Genomic DNA, 25324 nt, shown 5'->3' on the forward strand with positions numbered 1-25324 from the left:
TTCCAAGAATCAAAACGCTTTGCATCTATCTTTTATATTTTATAACAGTGAAAACGGACTTTTTCAACCACAAACACCGGTTTCGGAATCTCATAATTTTTGTCAAAAAACCAGTTTTTAAAACCGGTTTTTGAAAACTGACAAACCCTAGTCGATACCCCCTCCACCTCAAACAGCCGGATTGAAAATTTTACTTGAAAATATAGATCGAAAATATGTTTCCTGATGAATATTCTCTTCCTGTCATTGCTGAATCAAATTATAAATATAACGTGAGGTATATCAGAGTATAAGAAGACGAGAAATCTTATAAAAAATATATGAAATATAGATATGACAACCGTTGGGTTGCTTTCTAGAAAGCCACGTAGTTAAAAAGTTTTGCTACCAATGTACATCTATCTGGTTAGTACTGCCATAGGGCATGTCTGTGAGCATTATGAGTTAAACGCTAACTCGATTCAGGGAAAAATAGTGTGAGAAATTGATTCTATATTTTCAAGTGAATATTGACATAGTTGCTGCACGATGTCAGGTTCGAGATTCGAACGGGAGTCCCTGAGCTTAACCATTACGCACTATGGAATATGTTTAATAATATTTATTTATATTTTTATTATTTTAATCTTATATATTTAATTTATTTATATATACATTTTTATTTGTTTCATAAATATAAAATTTCTATTTGTAAAAACAAATTTTAAGCTTGTCGCCTTAATCGTTTAGAATGATTTCATCACAACAGTATGTATTCTAAACAAAATTAGCTGTTCACAATAAACAATTGAATATATATATATATATATATATAATATATATATAATAATTTATATAATATATATATATATATATGTGTGTGTGTGTGTGTGTGTTACAATCTGTTTACATTATATATAGGCATTAATTTACAGACGCATATGCATACGCCGATATACATGAATTTATATGTATAGTATATATATATATATATATATATATATATATATATAATATTTATTTTTATATATTTACGTTTCTTGTATCAACAAGGGTCCCGTGTTCGGTCTCTAACGCTGAGACATTTAGCAGCAGTGGCTTGTTAATAAACATCAAAAATATATTTGGAATTGAAAATATTTTATTTAAACGCTTTTTGTATTTCGCTTTATATATTTGACAAACTTCTCACATTATTATCTGAATTACATTCCTCGATTGGCAGCCTATGAAGTACATTTTTTGTGTTTTTGCCAATAGATATATTTATTTTTTTATAATCATAATCACTTGTGTATTCTACATTATTTTATTCGATAGTAAAAATAATCCTAAAAATCTACATTTTTTTAAACTAAAGATCATTTAAAAAGGATCTTGCTCAAGGTTACTTCATACAATTAAACAATACCATGGTCATAAATAAGCGCAATGACACTTCATCGTTGTGTATGACCATTATAACGAATATTCAATTAAAGTTTATTAAATATTCAATAATGTAAAATATAGAAACTTGTTTTTTTATAATTAATAATTTTTTATTTCTAATATATTTTATATTAATTGCATATTTTGTATTAGTTATTAACTTCTCGTAGGGCAAGTTATAGTAATCGCAAAAATATCGAATTATAAGCGGTTATGGACTCTCAATAAAAATAGGTTCAAAAAAGGTCTTTTGGCGGTGAAAATGATCATTAGACATATGCACATTAATTTATCAGATATTTTAGAGAATAGAGATTTTCATCATGTGTACACATATTGCGTAAATTTTTTTTTGTTTTAATTACGGTACGGGGAAGTTCCAGCATTTTGCCTTAAGGAACGATGTCATGCACCCCACTAGTTATCAATTTATTTGTTATCAATTTGTAGATTACTTGTCTTACACTTTATCGAATTTGCTTTTTATAACTTACCTGATAGATTCTGCTTTATTATGCATCTCCAGCACAAAGTATATTTTCGAAAGAGTACAATAGATAAAGTAGATGGTTAAAATACCAGTCGATTTGTTTTGATAACGCATAGTTTTACTTTTAATTTTCATAATATGTATGTTTACTGTATGTAATAATTACATTTTGTTTAAAGGATATTATCATAAGCCATCAAAGACAAAGAAAACTAGTGGGGTGTATGGCATCGTGCCTTAAGGTAAATTGCTGGAACTTCCCGTACCGTAACGAAATGTTCGAGGAATATTGAATGTTTTCAAATAGATTATTATAAATATGGTAACATTGTCTAATATTTATAAGAATATATGAACTGAATTGCAAAGTTGAAATTATTTGTTTAAAGTATATTAGAACTATAGTCAAAATTAAAAATAAAATCTGAATTATTTTCAGATAAATTAAAATTAAAATCAATTAAGTTCTGTTAAGACAAGCAGAAAGTTTTGGAATCACTTGAATCGGACGCTTAGTTCTCTCAAAAACTGTCATTTTTTTGCACATTTAACTCCGTATCTGTGAAATGGCTGGGCCTGCCTTTGCGAAAAACTAATAAACACTTCTCCCAATCATTACTAATTGAATGTTTTTTAGATCATTCAAATCGGATGCTCCGTTCTCTGAAAAACTCGATTTCTATTTTCTGCACTCTTTGCTCTTTATCTACGTAACTGCTGGACCTACCTTTTACAAAAACTAATCGGCACATCTCCTTGTCAATAGGAATCGAATGTTTTTTGAACCATTCAAATCGGTTGATTCGTTCTTTCGAAAACGTGAACGAAAAAATGCAGACACACAAAACACACACACACACACACATTCATTTTTTCTGAGGTATGCAAACATTTTCATTTTCTATTTTCGGCCTATTACTGCAACTACCCTATGGGAAGTTAAAAATGGTAGTGTGATGAGTTAATAAAACTCTATATTTTCAGATGATTTAAAAGACTTACCAATACCATAATATCAAACTAATAAAGATTTTGAATGGCTTCGCTTACTTAAAGCATTTATCCACTTACAACATTTCATTTTTTTATATTCTATAATATTTTTATTTATACACATTCTGTACTTGCTTATCTACAACTAAATTCTTCACGGTTTTTTTTTCTTCTAAATCTTAATTTTTCCATTGAAAATCTTGCTTTTTTCTTCTTACTTCTATTTAAAACTAAATGGCAAATCTATGTCAACACAAAGACTCGAACAGAGTATCCCGGCGTGAGAATACATACATAATAAATAATTATAACTATTGGAATAAATTTAGTTTTATTTAGTGACATTAAGAATTTAATGCAATACAATTAGCACTCCTTTCTAAATGTGAATTTAAACTAATTTGACAACACCGAATATAGTTTTTTTTTTTTGCAAACTATATACTCATGTAAGTTGTTCAATATTTTATCATTAGTGTAAATTAAGATCATGAAGAACTTTCGCGCCAAAATTTGAATTGACTTATATTTGTTGCTTCTACCTTTTAGATAATTTCAAAGAGTTTAGTATGTTTTTTTATTTCTGTTAACCGTAATGTATTCACCTATTTTACAAATGTAAAAGCCATTTCATAGCCCAACTAAGTTTATGTGATTGGTTAAGCAAACATTGGTCAAGCCCCTTTTTGTAATTAAATGTTATTTCAACTTAAAAATTAAAAACTATTGTATAGATTTGAACTTTGTTAGTAGAGTTGAGATCGGGATTGTTGTTTCTTCATAATATTTTCGACAGTGGAATCTCAAAATACTTATATGTATGTATATGTATGTATGTATGTCTGTATATACATGATATATATAATAAAAGTCGCATGTATAGAAGTGTAAAAAATGATTTATTGATAATAAAATTAATAGCATTCGCAACGTATAAAAAATAATTTTGGGTACAAAATATATATTGTTATATGATACTGTTATTGATCCATGCAAGTGTTTCGATAGCGATATTCGTGATATACTTTTATTCGAACAATCATATGAGCTGCAATTCAAGTGTGCACACGGCTTATATTTAGAATTAAATAAATACCATTATATAAACAAACTTTTTATTAATTGTAATCCAATATGATTATTTTATAATTGATTTAAAGTTTATACACTGAAGCTGTAATTAGAATGCATAATTCTTCAATATGCAATATATCTACGATCACAAGGCCTTGAATTCGTTATTTGTTTTAAATTTCGTTATAAATGATTTTTTTGCCTGGATTTAAATTATTAACATTTGAATAGCGCTACTTATATCAATAAATTCATGATTATATATAAACTTGTGGTGCATGACATTGTGCCCTAAGACAAATTACTTGTATTTCCTGTAGCATAATTTAAATTTTCAAAAGTTTTAAAATATTTTGAAAATCTAAAAAAATTAAATTTTTGTGAATTTTGAAATTTTGAAAAAAATGGCTGTTTTTGAAAAATTTGATTTTTTTTTTATTTCCAATTATTTTGAAAAATTTACTAGTTTATTAGCTGCATAGAGATGAATATCAAAGCGCGTCTAACGGGCAAACAACGTTACGGAATCCATAGAAATGTAAACAAAAATGATACACATTATTAAAATTTTCATAAAATATCTGATAATTTGATGTGCGTATGTGTAATGATCATTTTTTGACCGCCAAATGGCATTATTTTTTACTTTTTTCACTAGATTTTTCGAAACTGTTAGTCCTGCCTTCCCAAAAATTTAATCAGTTTTTCAATTTGTGTTTGAATTATTACAATCGAACACTATGTTCTCCTAAAAATTGAGACTTACTTTTTTTGGCGCTTTTTGCCAAAATATCAGAAACCTTTGAAACGTAAAGATATATAAAATGTTTATTTTCGATTATTTTGCCATTACTATGACTTACCCTACGGGAAGTTAATAATCTGACTAAAATTTATCAAATTTAGAATCATAGCAGAGTAGTATTCTTTAATCTAGGAAGTATTTTCGAAATCATTTTAGATTTAGATTTAGATTTTTATTAATTGTTCTATTAATAACAAAGTCTAATCATCGGGTGCAACATCAACAAAAAACTTGTTTTTAATATTTCAAGCTCAATCCATTTCGGTTCTTATATTTTCCTAATAATTATTGTATATTTTTGTTCTAAAGTTTTTTTTAGTTTTACTAAATGAACTATAGCTGCAACGTATAAATTTTATAATAAATTTCAAAAAAATATGTTTTTATTAATTGTATGATCAATTATTAGACTCTTTCAATCAGTCAATATATAATATGATATATGTCAATATATAATATTAGTATATGTGTATGTTATAGCATGTATGTACCTATGGTACAAAACAATTTTTGTTTGAGATAAATGTTCTGTCTGTATTAAAAAATATTCACTTCAACTGGGAATGTTAGGCTGGCATCGATTTTTAGGAGAAGCAAGCAGAGCCATTTCATGAGTTATGAATATAGTGATGCAAATACAACGATTATGAAATGTATCGTATTTTTAGTATTTTGTTTAAGATATTATCATTATACATACTACATTTTTCACAACTAAAGATTTAACTAGTAATAATAATAATAGCATAATAGATTAAGTAAAGGAATTAAATGGGAACATTAATGATTGTTCGATAAGCCTAAAAGTTTGCCTCTGCAGAGTTTTCGTGTTTTTAAATATTTTATAGATATCATTTGTTTTATTTTAAATGCTTATGTTAAATATATTTTAAACGTTTTGAAAATTTCTGAACATTTGGCATACCTTAGAAAAATTGGATGTGTGTATGGATACAATTTTTCATCCACATTTTGGGGCGCACGGATCAACCGATTTGAATAGTTAAAAAAACTTTCGATTCGTATTAATAGGGAGATGTGCTAATTAGTTTTTGGCAAAGGCAAGTCTAGCCATTACGGAGATACAGAGCAGCGAGTGCAGAAAATAGAAATCGAGTTTTTGAGAGAACGGAGCATCCGATTTGAATTATCCAAAAAAATATTCAATTTGTAATGATTGGGAGAAGTGGTGATTATTTTTTGGCAAAGGCAGGTCCAGCCATTTCATAGATACAGAGCTAAATGTACAAAAAATTGTAGTGTTTGAGAGAACTAAGCATCCAATTTGAATGATTCAAAAAACTTTCTGCTTGTGTTTACTAAACAATTGCTTTTGAAAAAAGAAATTTTATTTTCACTTTTTTTTATATTTAGAAAATAATTCAGATTTTGATTCTAATTCTGGCTAATTCTATACTTGCTCAATTATATACTTTAAATGAATAATTTTAACTTTGCAATTCAGTTTAAATAATTCTAATAAATAAATATTAGACAATGTTGCAGTACTTATAATATTTCGTTACGGTACGGGAAGTTCCAGCAATTTGCCTTAAGGCACGATGCCATGCACCACTAGTTATCTCTTCAAATCTGCGACTGTATTATTTAATATTTGGTAACATTTATTCCTTATGTTTTGGGTGTAAAATTAGTACAACTTTAAAAAACTCAATAATTTTTTAATGAAACGTGAAAATGTGAGAACAATTCTTATATAACTTAGAATATAGAGTATGGCATAACGGCATAATGGACAAAAAAACCTTTATGCAATACTCTATATTCTACAAAATTTTAAAAACTACCCAACATTTTATATTTTTAAATTTCATACGTATAAGTAGTAGGTTTGACATATTTAGAATACTAATTTGGAAAATAATTTAGTTTGCAATTTTAGTAGTTGGAATTGGAAAGTTTTAATAAATTGATCAAATATTTCTGTATCTATTTTATGACAAGTTCAGCAACGTGCATCTTAACATTACACAATTTCTCTGGAACAATTTGCATCGTTTATTTATTCCTTTGTATTGCTAACAACAGGTTAGCATGTTAATACACAATGCTAAGAAGTGTAACAGTTTGTTATACTTTCTTATCCCAAAACATGTGATCGGATACAATAGATTAAAAGAGAGGTAAGTAATAGGCTGTGTGCATTTATTTTGATTTTCTTGTTGAGTAGAAATTTTGATGTTATTGATACTGCAAATTTCAAGCCCATATATCCATTGTAATAGAATTTTATTTTACAGAATGTTATACAAATTAAATTTGCTCTTCCGGGCGTTGCTACAAAATGATTAAGTTGATCACAATTTTAAAAACTGATACCGAGAACAGCACCACCATTAAGTTGCTTCTCAATAATAGGACACATTGGTCTACCTTCTAATAGTCAATTATAAAACTATCAGTGTCATTTAGTATTCATAACTCTTTTTCATATTATACAGAATACATAATTCTGAATGCTGAAATGTTGAAATATATCCAACTAGTCTATGGCATCCTGCCTTAAAGCAAATTGCTGGAACTTCCCGTACATTAATGAATATTCGAAGAATAGATCAAATATATTACTATAAATAATGTAATTTTTATTATTCTTATTTTATAAAAATTAAATAAACAAACTTAATCCATCGGATTTAAAATGAAGAATATTGTCAAATATTTCTAAGTACTCGTATTCAATGAACTGAAAGTTAAAATTATTTATTTGAAATATAAATAAAAATAAGTGATGTTTAGAACAATTTAGAATTAGAATTAAAATCTGAATTATTTTTCGGTATTCAAAAAAACATTTTTTTCGAAAAAATGAATTTAAAATAAAATATGTAAACGAAAATACTTGACCAGCATCTTATTAACTGCCCATAGGGTAAGTTATAGTAATGGGCCAAAACTCGAAAATGAAAATTTTTGCATATCTTCACGGTTCAGAGGTTTCTGAACATTTTGGCATATCTCAAAAAAGAATGTGGATGTGTGTGTATGTGTAGAGACAATTGTTCAAAAAACAATGGTTTAAAAAACATTCGATTCCTATTGATAGAGAGATGTGTTGATCAGTTTTTGGCAAAGGCAGGTTACAGAGTTACGGAGTAAAAAGTGCAAAAAATAAAAATCTAGTTTTTGAGAGAACGGAGTATCGGATTTGAATGATCCAAAAGACTTTCTACTTGTGTCCGGTGCTAAGGGACAGACAATTTTGTTCATTTGGTAGAACCTACTAAAATTGTTTACAATATCTAATAATATTCTACCATTTTACGGATAACAATCAAGTACTACTTTTATTTTTGAATGCCACTAAAATATAAATGCATAAATACACAAGAATTACTTTCATTGATATTTAGGTGACGCCGTGTTTACTCGCCTAAATAATACTTGTTAAATAGAGCGTCCGGCTTTGGGTGCCGTCCGGCGTTACAGGACTTTCCCCTATGTGTTACAGCAACGCTCCCGAAGGATATTTTCCCTTGAATCATATTTTAGTTTTCTAATTTCAAATATAAACTAAAACCTCTACTGCTTGACTTCAAGCTGTGCGAAGTGGGTATCAAACCCGAGATCTGTGAAGATCAAGCTTTTACAACAAAGCCAATTAATAAATAACTATTTCAATTTTTTAAAAAAACGAATAATATTCATTTCTTTGTTACAATTTGTGTTTAAGCTTGCCGAACCAATTGAATATTTTATCCTTAAAAATTGTAGGCATTAGTGAAGACTATTTTTCATAAAGGAATAATATTTGAGTACGCCTAATATATAATTCAATTAGTTTCAAACTTTTCCATACATCACGTCATTATTAATTATTAAGGAATCGAAACCAATTACTCGCTATTTATTGATTTATTGAAACTATTATTTGTAAAACTGTATAGAGAAAATATTTATATAAGATATAATAGCATCTGTATTGTATTAATAATGGCGTCCCTTATATATAATGCATATAAAATATATATATATATATATATATATATATATATATATACATAGATATACATAGATATATTATATATATATAAGTATATATATATATGTATATATATATATATATATATATATTTAATATCTAGGTATATATAACTATATGAAATAAATTTGCAGCTAAAGTCAAATAGAATAACATTTTTTTTATTTAATCATATGTTTCAACACTGACAATTATTATCAAATATAATAAATATTATTATTATTATAAATATAATTATTGTCAAATATATTTTAAATTTGCTGAATTATGACACACAACAAGTGTCGAAACGTATAATTTAATAAAAAATTGTTATTTTATATAACTTTTTTTTAATTCGATGCTGGGTTGTAATAACTATTTATTCAATTTTAGGTTTTTTTTAAGCTTCTTTTAAAATATTTTACTTTTTTATGAACTACTTTTAATTTTTCACACCTATGTCAGGGTAAAATTTCAGTTACTCCTTTTCACCACACCCAGGTATGTGCTTTCATAGAGGTTATATAAAAAACTATTGCATTTACAATATATTTAATTAAAAAATTAAATTAAGAATGCTTACAAATTATATTAAGGTCTCGTAAACTAAGCAACCATGCTCACCACTAAAAAAACTAACAACGATAGAAAATACTTTTATTATGGATTTTCAAATATTGCCTTTCATCTCCCGATAGCAACTTCGTGAGAATCTGGCTATATTTTTTTTCCTCTACTTTCAATTATTGTTTTTAATTTTTTTTTCAACTTTACTGATTTTTTATATATGGGTGGTGGACCTTCTTACCACCGGTCCTTTAAGCCCCGCTCTACCCTGTATATAAACATTTATATATGTATATGTATGTGTACTTGTATAATTGCATCAAATGCGACTAAATGAAGCATATATTTAATATAATATTTATTTTACAGATAATGCATTCGCTAAAGTGCGAATACAATACAGCACCACATATAGGATCAAAAGCTGATCTACAAAACCATTCTCAGCCCTCCATCGATATCAATTCAAGTTACTATGGTGATGATGTTAAATTTGAAATAATTGGCACTCTTGTTCGCGAAACTCTACTAAAAGGACAAGAAATAAAGCGATATATTAGCAATTCTGCATATGAATTTTCCAGAAGCGCATGTGATCTAGAGACTGCAAATAATAGGAAGGACCCAGAAAAATCTTTTAAGGATCAAGCAAATGAAACATTTTACGAGGACAAATCTGTTCTAGAGAAAATGTTTTTCGATAATGAAACATATATAAAGTCCAGTACCCCAGTAGACATGAGTATGCCTAATGATACTTATACAATTAATTCAAATACTCAAACACCACCGCAACAATATTGTTTGCGGTGGAATAATTTTCATACAAATTTAACTAGAACTTTTAGTGAATTGTTTGTTACGCAAAGTTTTGTTGATGTCACCCTCACTTGTTCTAAATCAAAAAGTTTAAAAGCCCATAAACTTGTCCTTTCTGCAAGTAGTCCATATTTTTATGAATTATTTCTTAAAAACAATTGTGAACATGTTCTTATTATTATAAACGATGTAGAATTTAATGAATTAACCAAAATTATTGAATTTATGTATAAAGGTGAAATAAATATAGTGCAAGAAGAAATTGAACCTTTGTTAAAGGTAGCGCAATTACTAAAAGTTAGGGGCTTGGCGGATTTGGGACATGATGATAGATGTTTTGATAGCCGCCAAAAAAATATAGAAAATTTGAAGGAGTTTAACACTAAAAAATTCTTGGGTGCAATATCACAAAGTGATGAAATTACATGTCGTTGGTTGAAAAGTAACGATCTGTTGGAACACCTAAAAATAAAAGACAGTGTAGCCATTTCTGATAATGAAAGCGATAGTGATCAGACTGAGGAACTTATTCGAAAAAAGAAGTTTTTAATCGAGAATCAATTAGACGGTAACAGTTTTAGGAAAAAGACGCTCTGATTATAGTGAAATAAGTATAGAAAGTAATATTCCAATTAAACAAAGAAAAAGAAATTACGACTTGAAATTTGATAAAATGAATGTGATAGAAATGCCAGATAAATTTGTTGAAACGAATAGTGAGAAGATGTGTGGTAAATTAGGTATAGATTCGGAATTATTTGTTAATGATAAGTTTTTAAATTGTGTAAACCCACCACCTACAATAAGAGCCTTACTAAATAGCTCACCATCCGCCATAATGGATGGTTCAATAGCAACATTAAGTGAAAGTGCAAAATTTGAGGCGGAAAAAATGGTTGGAGCATCTATAGGAAACGACAGCATTGTCGAAAAGTTAGATGATCTGGAAATAAAACCTGGCATAGCAGAAATGATTAGAGAAGAAGAAAGGGTAAGTTTATTCAAAATCATTTAGTATTAGTACATTTGCAAAGAATTTAGACAAACACAAAAAAGCATATATATGTGGGTGTTTTTATATATTGCATATTTATATAACATATTAGTAAGTCACCTACCAAATTTTATTATTATGAATGATCCTCATTACAAACAGAAATCTAAATGCATAGATTTCTTACAAAATATTTGAGCAAAAATTCATTTTTTATATAAAATTCGAAAACCGGCTGAAACCGGTTTTCTGGAAAATTTACCTTTCAAAACCGGTTTTCTGGAAAGTCGGTTTTTGTATAAACCATACTTAGTACATTTGCAAAGAATTTAGACAAACACAAACAAGCATATATACCATACATGGGTGTTTTTATATATTGCACATTTATAGGGGATGACACACATATTTTTATTTTACATAACATGTTATTATTACAAATAGAGTTCTAAATGCATAAATTTATTTGGGGTATATTAGCGATTGTTAGGTCAAAATATTTTTTTAATTACATAGAAGAACTTAAGTGCGTGTGTATTAATTGTTGAAAAATCAAAGGCTAATTCTTATTGTTTTATTAGTTTATATTTATTATAAAATTGTAAATAATTGTTCTTATATGTTTATTTTGAAGGTCATATTCTATTACTTCTTATATATTTATTTTAAAGGCATATTATAGAATATTCTTATTTAAAATATTATCATTCTTCATTGAATATTATTAGAAAGAACATTAATTTTTTATTAAAGTTTTTAACGTATAAAAAAATGTACACAAACAAATATTTGCAAGTGAAGTAAAATGTTTAAATTATCACTACGTTAAATTCCGAACGTACGTAAAATTTTACTAATACACAATTTTAAATTTTGGTTTTGAGTTTTTCAAGCTTTTGTATCCTGAAAATCTGTTATTTATTTTTTAATTATGTATATATATATATATATATATATATATATATATATTTGCAGTTGCAATTTATGATTATTATTAATAACTACATGCATATTATTAATAAATTGTTGTTTAATTTATACGAGCAGCACAAGTTTCATTTTAAAAGTTGTAAATCATTAGCGGGCATAATGTAAAGCAATGCGATTTGAAATGGTATTATAATACGACTTCAAGAGAATAAATTACAAAATCATTACACGTGTATTCAGTCATTTAGATTTTGTGATCTGTGGATAATTCATAATATATTGCAAATTGTTTTTTGAAGCGTTTGTTATATTGAAATTAATTAGAATATATATATATATATATATATATATATATATATTTACATATACATAAGAGCGGGTCGATTTGTATGGGTCCAAAAAAGTCGTTAGGCACATATAATTTTGAGATACTGGAGATCAATATAAGATACTTTGCTGAAGAAACCAGACCTCTAAAATTAATTCTGATGTCCCAGGAATTGACCCAAAAATAAGGGTTGAAATTTGAATAATTGCATTTTGATCAATTTAGAGTGTACTAATTGCTTCCAAATGTATGGGCGACCTCCACTAACTTTGGGAGGCCGATCCACCCATGTCCCTGCTTCAACCCCTGGGACCCCCCCCCTGAGCGGTTGTTTAAAATTTAACTCTAATTTTTGGATCAATGCATGGGACATCAGAATTCATTTTAAAGGTATGGTTTCTTTAGCAAAGTATCTTATATGGTATATATTCGTGTGTGTAATGGGTAGTACTGCCAAAGGGTAGGTCCGTGAGCTGAGTCAAACTCCAACTCAAATTTTCAAAATAAGTTTTGATTCTCGAAAACTTGGGTCAATTGTGTTTTTTTATTGCGGTCCTAAAAGTATTTTTTAAGGTTATGGTTCCAAAGTTTAAATCCACTATAAAAATTAAACACAATAACCGAAAAATTGTCATAATTCTACCAAAACTCTGGGTTGCACCTAAAAGCTCATAATTTCCAAACGACGTGAGATATTTTTTTTCTAATTTTTTTCAGAACAGTTAAGGGTAATGTTATCACCTCATTTCGGCTTGACGTCAAGATCTGGGTCTCTTCTTTCATTTTTGCTCAAAATTCTGCCCTAATATTTAAAGCGATATACAATCTTTAAATTTTTTACCTATATCCTTGAAGATTCATCTTTATAAAAATTTCTGATCACTTTCGATTTCCGCGCTATTTGTATTCATCGACTTCAATATCCCCAAATACGGGCTATGTTATCTAAAGCTTTTGACCATTATATAAAACAAGGTCAGAAATGCTTCTCTACATTCCCATATTAGTCTCAGTATTTCGAATCCGTCTTTGTTCCCTTTATCTTCTGAATTTAGAATTGATTACGTCTATAATGTTCAATATTATTTTCCAAACGGCAAGATTCATTCCGGTGTTCAAAGTCATTTTGCTAAAATCTTTCGTAATCACTACGTTGAACCGTTATTCCTAAGTTCATCGGCCAACATATTGTCAATTCATTTGTAAATTTCGATATGGATATGTACATCTTTACCTCCACTTATAACTCCGAGATCCAAAAGTCGTTTTAACTCCGGAATAGTGTATAAAACATCACAACATAATTTCCGTCATTTTTTTAGAATATGTCTACACCTATTCTGGGAAGCACTTTGTATTTTGGTTCCATATTAGTCGGAACAGAACCCGTTTGGATGGAATGTTTGATCAACAACCATCTCCAACATTATTTGCTTCAATTAATGATGGTGTTGCTGAGTTTTGTTTTAAATTTCTGTCTCTTATGTTGTTGCATTTCAAAAAGCGAAGTTTACGAGAAATAATAGTATTAAATAATGTAATTAAAAGAAAAAATAATAGACAAAAATAAACTGGTTAGCCTAAAGCAAAAACATCCATAAACAAATAACAAAAGAACTGAAATGAAAGAACAATGGCCTGCAAATTAAAGGGCAGCGGAAACAGAAAAAATAGAGCAAATGGGAATAAAATAGATAGAAAAGGTTCCATGATATCAATTTTTTAGATATTCTTGAAACAAAACATTAGTGAAATCTGAGATACCACGAAAAAAAGAAATTCTGGCGTAAAAAATATATGTCGATCAAGGTGTAGCAGGTGTTGCAACATACTGCACAAAATTTTCTGTTTTTTCACTATTATGCTTAAATTATGAGAAATTTACATTTTATTTGAACCACCATCTGCATGTAAAATCATACGTGTTTTTGATTATAGATTGTGGAAGAAGTGAATAATTAATTCAAACTTGGCTCATCTATAACAATTATTATACCACGATAAGTCAATCGTTATGATATGAAAATACCGTATTGTGTGGTTATATTGAAATGAATAAACTTGAATAGCAGAATTTAAGTCTAATTCAAATGATTTATGACTTTTTGTGTTCAATTTGAATAAATTTGAATAATGCCTATTTTTAGTGGCAATACCTGAACAGTTTTGTAACTTCACAATTTCTCAAGAGTAAATATACAATATAATAGCAATCGGATATTTAAGTAACCTGACAATTTTTGTAACTTTATGTAAGAGATTGCTGAATGTAAGAATTGCTTAAAAATGTAATAAAGAGCAATATTAAAGTGCAGCTTTAATTTACAGGAAAATCGAATAATTATATGCATTATTAGTTAAAGCCTAATTGCAAAGATAAGAGATTAGGCCAACCAAAGATATCAATATGCAAGGCCTATAATACTAGGTAAAGATATACAATGCCTTCATTATATGATTTTTAAAACCGCAATTGATTGTGATTACTACCAATATATAATCGACAATATCGAGTGTTTAAAGATTAAATCAAGAGTTGGAGTAAATTGCTGTGTTATAACTCAATTATTTGAAAATAGTACCGGAATTAGTAATGTCTGGATGTGTGGTATTCCGGATTCTGAGAGTTTATCTGCGGTTTTAATCACAACTGGTTATTATATACCTTAAGAAGATTCTGTTTTAAACACAAGTTTTTTAGATAATGTTCTTAGCATTGAAATATTTTGCAATTACAAAATCATTTAGATGGATATTTTTCCGAAGTACATCACTGGTTTTAACAGAGTTTCTTACATTCAGATTCGATTCCATTGAGAAATGCAGATTGACAATAAACAACTATTTCGATATAAGACCGTACCAAGCCAAGAATATTATTAACTCAAGATCTGAATGATAATTACATCAAACTTACCTGCTAACCAGGTATTACAGATTTATATAAAATATATATCCGGCAAAATCACTATACTATTCGAAACCGCTAATAATTTTATAAATGGTGTCCATCTTACCACAAACAATTGCAGGTTTAACGATGAGTATGATGATTTTGCTTATTGTCATTCTAGCAAAGAACCAGTGACTATCTTAGAAACACTAGCTAATGGAATGCAAATGGTTTAATGATAAGTAAGTCTTGTAATATTTCAAAATAATGGTGAAAATATATTGCTGATCACTGAATTATAAAGAAAAGCTTCATGCATATGCAAAATAATTTAGCTTCAAGTCAGGCGGTTGACCTCATGCAATCAAAGTGAAATAAACCATTAAACACATGGAAGCTGAACCCTTCCAGAAATACTTTTTATAAGCAACAAACTTGTACTATTGGCCATATTGCTGTCTACCTAATTACTATGAATCACTGCAAACTAGTTTACGGAATTGTCATTACTATGGGCCGTTTAGTTATTCCGATAGGCGACCATCGATCCAAGCATACCTTCGGGCATCAGACTGATCACATATTCAAATGACGTCTTTGCAAATCAGTCAAAATGAACATAGAATCATATCAAACGGTAAGCCTAAGTATTGCCTTATAAAATATGAAAATATTAAACATGCGAGAAAGAGTCAATGTCCACGGGGAAGGTGCGATGACAATGCACAAAATACTAAATCAATTCTAATATTGAAAATGCACTTAACAAAACTGGTTAACTCTAGAACTGTGAAATAACTTTGTTTTACTATTTTCTCACAGTCATCTCTTCTTTTTCATACGACATAAGATCATATAACTGCAGGCATGATCTAACTGAGATCTCTAGAATGTCAAAACTAAACGTGCGCAAACATTATGTACAACCAATTGTTATAAAATTGACTCTATTTTCAATTTCTTATCCACCAAAAATGGAAATGGAAATGGGTCCGAACAATTGACTGAAGCTCCTAATCAGAAGTTTTGGAAGCTTGATGAATCTACGTTCAAAACTGGTACGACTAAATTAGAACACAGTTAGGCCAAATGAGTTCATTCCAATGGAGATGATGTTGAGAAATAATGCGATGGTTTTATGTACTTTATGGTGGCAGTGGTGATTCCTCATTTGCCAATTGAAACATTGTTCACTCTCACTATATCCATATTGTGAGTATGTCCAAATTGGTTCAATAATGATCTTATAAGTAAGTGTAAGTAAATTTTGTTGTGCATTAGACATTAGACCGTTTATGTCTTTTCTATAATGTCATCATTGAGACGGATTCCGTCTTTTCCGGACAACAAAAATTATGAACTTTAACTTACCACTGTTCACTTTTATTCTCCTTTAAACTTATGGGCCGATTCTGCCGCACAACTTCCATACATTATGCTACTGAATAATACTGAATACTGTCAAAATGTCTTATATTGGCATTCAGGCGTTTTACACATAAACTGCAACGTCACTTGTATGTTATGAAGCTGGATCAGAAAGACCCTGTTATTTATGATCGTTTTTTGCGGTTTCTAGGTTAGGTTTTCTATCAAACAACCTGAGAAAAACGCCTGACTGCACAGCAACCATATGGCTTTGGTCAATATTTAGAACGAATTCGTATGGAAAGTTTACCATAACATAGCCTTACCATAACAGTGGTCTGTTATGCGGCTATCGGTCATTTACCGCTTTGGATTAAAATCAAAATGTCATGTATTTGCTGTACATTCAGGCATTTTACACATAAACTGCAACGCCACTTGTATATTATGAAGCTGGATCAGAAAGACCGTGTTATCTAAGATCGTTTTTTTGATATTTGAACGCCTGAGCAACCATATAGCGGCTTTGGTCAATATTTAGAACGAATTAGTATGGAAAGTTCTTCATAACTTAGCCTTGCAATAACATTGGTCTATTATGCGGTTATCGGTTTATCTACCGGTTTGGATTAAGTTAAGATGTTCTTGCATGATGTTTGATCTAATGGTAATTAAATATCGCATTAGTATTTGCCACATTTTTTCTATAAGTCAATATTTAGATCGACAAAGCTCTCCATTGGTGTTCCGCTCCAGACTGTTTATTCAGGAGCTCTTTGGGGCCTCCAATAAATACTACCTAAATATTATCATTGAGATTGACTGCAGGAAATATCCCGTCTTTTGCGAAGAACAAAAGTGATGAATTTTGACTTACCTCTGTTCACTTTTATTCTCCTTAAACTTAACCACCTTGGATTAATTGTAAGTTAAGATGATCTTGCAACATGTTCGATGGTAATTAATCGACGATCAATGGTAATTAAATATTGCAGTAGTATTTGCTACATTTTTTCTATATGTCAATATTTAGATCGACAGAGCCCTCCATTGGTCTTCCGCTCCAGACTGTTTGTTCAGGAGCTCTTTGGAGCCTTCAATAAATACTACCTAAATATCACCATTGAGATTGACTGCAGGGCATATACCCTCTTTTGCGGAGAACAAAAATGATAAATTTTGACTTACCTTCTAGATAAGGTTTTCTATCTGACAACCTGAGAAAAACGCCTGACTGCACAGCAACTACATGGTTTTGGTCAATATTTAGAACGAATTAGTATGGAAAGTTCTTCATAACAGAGCCTTGCCATAACATTGGTCTGTTATGCGGTTATCAGTCCATCTACAGTTTTGGATTAAGTTAAGATGATCATATTCGATCCAATCGTAATTAAATATTGCAGTAGTATTTGCTACATTTTTTCTATATGTCAATATTTAGATCGACAGAGCCCTCCATTGGTGTTTTGCTCCAGACTGTTTGTTCTGGAGCTCTTTGGAGCCTCCATAAATACTACCTAAATATCACCATTGAGATTGACTGCAGGACATATACCCTCTTTTGCGGAGAACAAAAGTGATAAATTTTGACTTACTTCTGTTCACATTTATTTTCCTTAATCTTAACCATTTTGGATTAAGTTAAGATGTTCTTGCAACATGTTCGATGGTAATTAATCGACGATCAATGGTAATTAAATATTGCAGTAGTATTTGATACATTTTTTCTATATGTCAATATTTAGATCGACAGAGCCCTCCATTGGTGTTCCGCTCCAGACTGTTTGTTCGGGAGCTCTTTGGAGCCTCCAATAAATACTACCTAAATATCATCATTGAGATTGACTGCAGGAAATATCCTGTCTTTTGAGAAGAACAAAAGTGACGAATTTTGTTCACTTTTATTCTCCTTAAACTTTACCACTTTGGATTAAGTTAAGATGATCTTGCAGTGTGTTCGATTGTAATCAATCGACGATCAATGGTAATTAAATATTTGCTACATTTTTTCTATATGTCAATATGAGCCCTCCATTGGAGTTCCGCTCCAGACTGTTTGTTCGGGAGCTCTTTGAGCCTCCATAAATACTACCTAAATATCACCATTGAGATTAACTGCAGGAGAACAAAAATGATAAATTTTGACTTACCTTCTAGATAAGGTTTTCTATCTGACAACCTGAGAAAAACGCCTGACTGCACAGCAACTACGTGGTTTTGGTCAATATTTAGAACGAATTAGTATGGAAAGTTCTTCATAACATAGCCTTGCCATAACATTGGTCTGTTATGCAGTTATCAGTCCATCTACCGTTTTGGATTAAGTTAAGATGATCATGTTCGATCCAATGGTAATTAAATATTGCAGTAGTATTCGCTACATTTTTTCTATATGTCAATATTTAGATCGACAGAGCCCTCCATTGGTGTTCCGCTCCAGACTGTTTGTTCGGGAGCTCTTTGGAGCCTCCAATAAATACTACCGCCCGCTACAAGCCAACTCAGTTATCCGAGTTTGCTGTTTCTAGCTATTCATCGCCCATCCCCACGGCAGTCTGATGGCGAATATAATATGTACATACAATATAATATATACATATACATACATATATATATATATATATATATATATATATATATATATATATATAGTGGTATATGAAATGTAATAAATTATATTGATATGAACATATTATATAATATTCCCTGTCTTAAAATATACCTTCGTAATGTAATTTATTCTATAGTATATATCTAGATATATATATATATATATATATATATATAATATTATATATTCTGTTCGTTTCTTTTAATTCATTAATTTTATTAACACAGTCATAAAAAATAATAGATTTTTCTTGTACCCAGCATATAGAATGAGTCCAATTTAGAATACTTATTTGCGCATTGTATAATATATTTATATATGTATATATATATATATTTATATATATGTATATATGTCTGTATGTATGTATATATCGCTGTGCAAGTGTGTATATTTAGTACACAAAACTCCCGCGCACGCAAGAGCATACTGAATACATGCATAGAAATTGAGAACCGGCACAAACGGATGAATAATTAAATTTTAATTCGGTCGCTCTAAGGGCGAGTCGCCATAACCGATGGAGTATTGCATTCTCTATGAATTGTAAGGGTTACTGATAAATTATTTGTGTTGTATAGTCAGGGCCATAAAAATACTTGAAATATAATCGATTTTGTTTCTCTCTATGTTCATAATTTTCTTTATCAGACGTTAAACATGTATTACTAATATTTTACTCTAAAAATGTATTTATTATTCATACTTTTCGCTGATGCCAAGCTGTGGACTGTTCTAATAATAATATGCATATACATGCATCTGTTTGAAATATTTATTCTTTCTAATGTCCGATTTTTATAAAATACTAGATTTGTTTATATAAATGAGTTACTTAAAATAACTGATTTCATACTTGAATATAATTGTATATTTACTAACAGTGCTAAGGCGTTTCTGACAGAAGAAAATATCCTATTTTAATGTAAAAATTAGTTTGCACATTTAATAAAGTTTTTCAAAAATCTTTGATTTTTAACTTCCCGTAGGGTAAGTTATAGTAATCGCAAAAAAGTCAAAAATGAAAATTTTTATGTAAATTTACGTTTCAAAGGTTTCTAAATATTTTGGCGTATCTTAGAAAAAATGGATGTATGTGTGTTTGTGTGTTGTGTGTGTGCGGATACAAATTTTCGACGACGAGTTTGGGAATACCGATTGATAACCGATTTGAATCATTTAAAAAACATTCGATTCGGATTGATAAGGAGACGTGCTGATTAGTTTTTGGCGAAGGCATGTCTAGCCGTTCTGAAGATACGGGGCAAAAGGGCCAAAAATGGTAACTCAGTTTTTAAGAGAATGGAACATCCGATTTCAATAATTCAATTAACGTTTTACTTGTATTGACAAGATGAAGAACTGATTAAGTTTTTGGGAAGGCAGGTCCAGCAGTTATGGAATAAAAATAAGTTAAAAAAATGTCATGACATCAAATTATCAGATATTTTATAGAGATTTTAATAACGTGCACACGTTTTGTGTAAGTTTTTTCGGGTTCCGTACCATGATTTTTAATTACATGCACCCCACTAGTTTGGTATATGTTAGTATGAATTTATTGATTTCACTAATATTAATGTTGATATTATGTCATAAAAACCATCAATAAAATATGATTTTCTTTAAGTTTATTCTAGAATTTACACGTTTTGACTATAATAGTAAACTTCATTCAGGGTCAAGTCTCGGATAAAATAGACCGTAACTTCGCGATGTTATGTCGACAACTCCTTTTTTTTATATAAATTGGTAGCAAAAACTATGATTTTGCTATGAAATTAGGTGTTTTACACATATTACTTAACTTCACATATGTGTTAACTGCACATCATAAAGATGCAGTTATGATAACATTCTTTTTTGACGTTTGCGCGTTTTTCGAGTTAGGATTTATATCTAAAAAACCTGATTGCAAAGCAAATACATAATATTTTTTACATTTAGCAGTTTTTACTACTAATTTATATGAAAAAAGAATCGTAACATAGCGTTGCCATAACAACAGTCTATTTTATTTGAGATATGGCCTCTCAGTGGGTTTAAAATTAAATCAACATAAAATTGTGTGACATCAGAGTTTTGAAAAAAAATGTAGAAAAGTAAAAAGTTGATGCTTACAATTTGTTTATACTAAGAAAAACCGGAAAAACGATAATCCATGATGTGATGCACTATATTTTAAGTATTTATGAATTTATGATGATATTGTAAAAATGTTAATATTATATGAATATCGACTGAAATGATTTACGGATCACTTTTATATGAATACCAGAAACGTAATCGATTTACATATTGAAATGATAAAATTTGCGATAATATATTAACAATCTAAGATCAGCAGGGCCATTGTGAAGCTGATTGTGTAACATAACAATTTGGATTTACCTTTAAAAATAAAATAAAAAATTATATATGGTGATTCATGGCGTAACAGTTAAGCGCGTTGCCTTGTGTGGACGGAGTCATAACGTGCAGCAGTGATGTTCATTTCACTTGAAAATATAAATCAAAAATATGTTTTCAATTGGAAATAGCTTAGTTCGCACTCTGCGGTGTGAAATGGCAATGGGAAATCTTTCACACTATTCTTCCTTGAATCGAGATGGAGTATAACTTAGCTCACGGACCTGCCCTAGGACAATACTACCCATTATTTTTATTACAGATATATATTTTAAATAAAGCCTGTTGTTTTATGTTATATCATTTAACTTTAGGAAGTACTACTAATATCTTCGTCGATATGAATCTTGGCAACGGTAAAAGATCAATAAATTGACTTCAGCATTTCTGTAACATACTTGATTTTGAAGATCATAACAATTCAGAATATGCATTAGCATTATGTTTTTTGAGATAAACGTAAGCAATGTCATTTTCTGTGTATTTTCAGAGTGCATACTGCACTATGTCACTTTAACTTTGATGTGAAAGTTATAGGTGAAAATTGTATAATATCTGATTGAAACTGAATTCGTCCCATGATCATGTATTACATCTTATTTGTTCATAGCCGGTACACGGCCGGCTCAGTTGTTCTGATATTAACCTCATGTATACATGTACATGTATTCCCGATGGTTGCATCGCTGCAATATTAGTCAATTTATTCGGATTACAAAGGTCAATGTACCCGAAATAATATCAGCTGTAGATCCATGTGTATCCATGAACGTTGAATAATTAACATCGAACAAAGATCGTAGTTTTTCCGATGTTTTACTACTTAACTTTAGAAGAAATTTGTAGGCTCACACTTCACCGCCCGAAAATTTCTGATTTTTTTGTACTATACTCAAATGCACACTTAGTTAAGTTTAGTATGATAAAAGCTCTATATAAAGCATGTAAGAAGCTAATGGATAAAATAAAACAATAGAATTGGTCATTGTGTAGAATGACAAATATTTTCATTCGAAATATAAATCTTGCAATAAACAAAAATTTATTTAAAATATGATTTATCAAAGAGAAAATATGATGAGTCAAAACACAGACTCATAAAACTCACTCACTAACAGCCACAAATTTATATTAAGTAATTAGATAATCGATATGTACGTATATACTTATGGTGTTTCATTGTGTAACGCTTAAGCGCACGGCCTCGTGCGGACGGGGTATTGAGTTCGAATCCGCGCTCTGGACAACCTTCATTAAACCTGGACAATTTTCATTAAAAAATATAGATCAAAAATATGTTTTTAATTGAAAATAGTCCAATTTGCGCACTGCGGTGAGAAACGAGAATGGGAAATCTTTCTCACTATTCTTCCCTGAATCGAGTTGGAATTTGACTCAGCTCAGGTATCTACCGTAGGGCAGTATTATCCATTATTGTTATTATTATACTTATACTTGATATATTATATATTGTCCAATTAAAAAAAATTAATAAATACAATTCTTTATAGCGTTTTGATATTTATGAAAATTACAAAAAATTAAACGAATGAAAAAATGTTAAAACATTTCTTAAATATATTTATATAAAATTTAGACATCACATCAGTAAGAATAAAACAAAGTTGAAACTTTATTTAGTAGAAATTTAGGGACCGATTCTGCCGCATAACAGACAAATGCTATGGCAAGGCCATGTTACGCACCAACTTCCATACATTATGCTACTGAATCATACTGAATACTGTCAAAATGACATGCATTTGCTGTGCCTTCAGGCGTTTTACACATAAACTGCAACGTCAGTCGTATGTTATGAACCTGCGTCAGAGAGACCCTGTTATCTAACATTGTTTTTTGACATTTGTGCGGTTTTTCGGTTATGTTTTCTATCTGACAACCTGAGAAAATTGCCTGGTTGCACAGCAAACACATGGCTTTTGTCAATATTTAGAACGAATTTATATGGAAAGCTCTTTATAACATAGCCTTGCCATAAAATTGGTCTGTTATGCGGCAGAATTGGACCCTTAGTTAACATTATAAAACAAAAATTATAAAATCCAAAATTGTTTAAAGAGATAATGTTGCTGATCTATCATTTATCAATGCAAACAATTTTGGATGTTATACTTTTAATTTTATAATTATGTGATCTATATTATACATTTGAAAATTTATTTTGGCCAAATTGGTTAATATTTAGAGATTTCAAGTTTTTTGTAATAAAAAGCCAATCATTATTCAAAGAGAAAGAGCATTTTTTTGATAATTTTATAATCACTTTGATGATACTTTCATTCAACATAATAACTCAAAAATAATGTTGTAAACGATATGTTTCAGAAAATAAACTCACCCATCAATATCAAACTAAAATGTATAAATATCGAGAACTTTGGTTTTAAGATTGTTTTGTTATCGATGCTATTTATGTTTTCTCAGCACTATAGAATATATTCGTAAATTAAGTTTAAATTAATTAATTTATCAATTATGAATACTCAGTTTCTAATCTGTAAGTCATAATTAATCCCCCATGTAACTGTTCTTCTGAAGCTAAGAAGCAAATAAAATAGTTGAAATTTTGATATAGCGATATTAGTACATCATTTAGGATAGGTCAGTTTTGAAATTCTTATTTATGATAGAATGTTATAATGAAAATCTGAGAAATTTCAACCTTAATATTATATTATAACTATAATATTATTACTGCAGCATCATGAGCATATTCAAATCTAGTTTTTCCTATTTCTTCTATTATGTTAGAAACATTAACAAAATTAAATAGAAACATTCATCAATGTTAAGGATATATGTAGATTATCAAGTTAGAGTTCTGAAAAGATAAGCTTTTTTATAAATTCTATTTTTTAATTGATAGATTTTTCATAGCATTATTTTATAAGATTCGTTTAGAATGGCAATTGGGTTTATTGAAATATGAAATAAATATCACAACGAGACAATAACAAGTATCTGAATCTCATGAAACTATTGTAAATGCAGAATAGACTGTCATTGTTCTGTCAAAGAAGAAGTTTTAAGTTTCACAACGTTTCAGAGTATTTACTATATTGTTTATTAGACGTTTTTAAATTCCATTCTTGCGAAAATATCTAAAAAAATGCATGAATTTGTATTATTGTTGTTATATACTCACTTAATGCCTTCTATGCAGTTGTAATTTGATGGAAATATAAAAAAAATATTATATACATGTAAAATGTAAATGTTTTATGAAAATGGAATGTTATAAAAATGAAATACTTTATGCAGAAAGTTAATTTTTATATTTGTTTTCTACTCGGCGCAGTTATGTTTATTTTAATAAAACCGTATTCAACGTCGAGAACTAAGCTCACAAAATTTATTTAACAATATTTCAAAACTAAAAATAATTAAAACATAAAATATATTGCATGTGTATCGTTATATCATAATTAATAAAACTATATAATTATATATACATGAATGCTAGTGTGTCTCAAAAGACAATTTGGGGTGCAAGTCACCCTTTTCAGCGAAACATTGTATATTATTAAATACTCTATTGATAAGTCCAGATGGCATTTTTTAAAACTTTTTTTTTGTTTTTCCAAAGCTGCTACGCTACGCTCTACCTAATCAACTATCTAATAA

At 29.2% G+C, this 25324-nt stretch overlaps 1 protein-coding gene across 1 annotated transcript in view; it reads left to right on the forward strand.

Annotated features, from left to right (window-relative positions):
• The first annotated feature begins 9761 nt into the window (after positions 1 to 9761).
• The window catches only part of LOC113371244, a 65518-nt gene continuing 49955 nt past the window's right edge, over positions 9762 to 25324 (forward strand). Inside the window, exons 1-2 of the mRNA XM_026611878.1 lie at positions 9762 to 10711; positions 10743 to 11134. Coding sequence (XP_026467663.1) covers positions 10015 to 10711; positions 10743 to 11134 — 1089 coding nt within the window. The 5' untranslated portion in view covers positions 9762 to 10014. The remainder of the gene's footprint in view (positions 10712 to 10742; positions 11135 to 25324) is intronic.

Source organism: Ctenocephalides felis, unplaced genomic scaffold, assembly GCF_003426905.1.
Source record: "Ctenocephalides felis isolate EL2017-DRISC unplaced genomic scaffold, ASM342690v1 CF-g0.4_SCAFFOLD_01492, whole genome shotgun sequence".
NCBI lineage: Eukaryota > Metazoa > Arthropoda > Insecta > Siphonaptera > Pulicidae > Ctenocephalides > Ctenocephalides felis.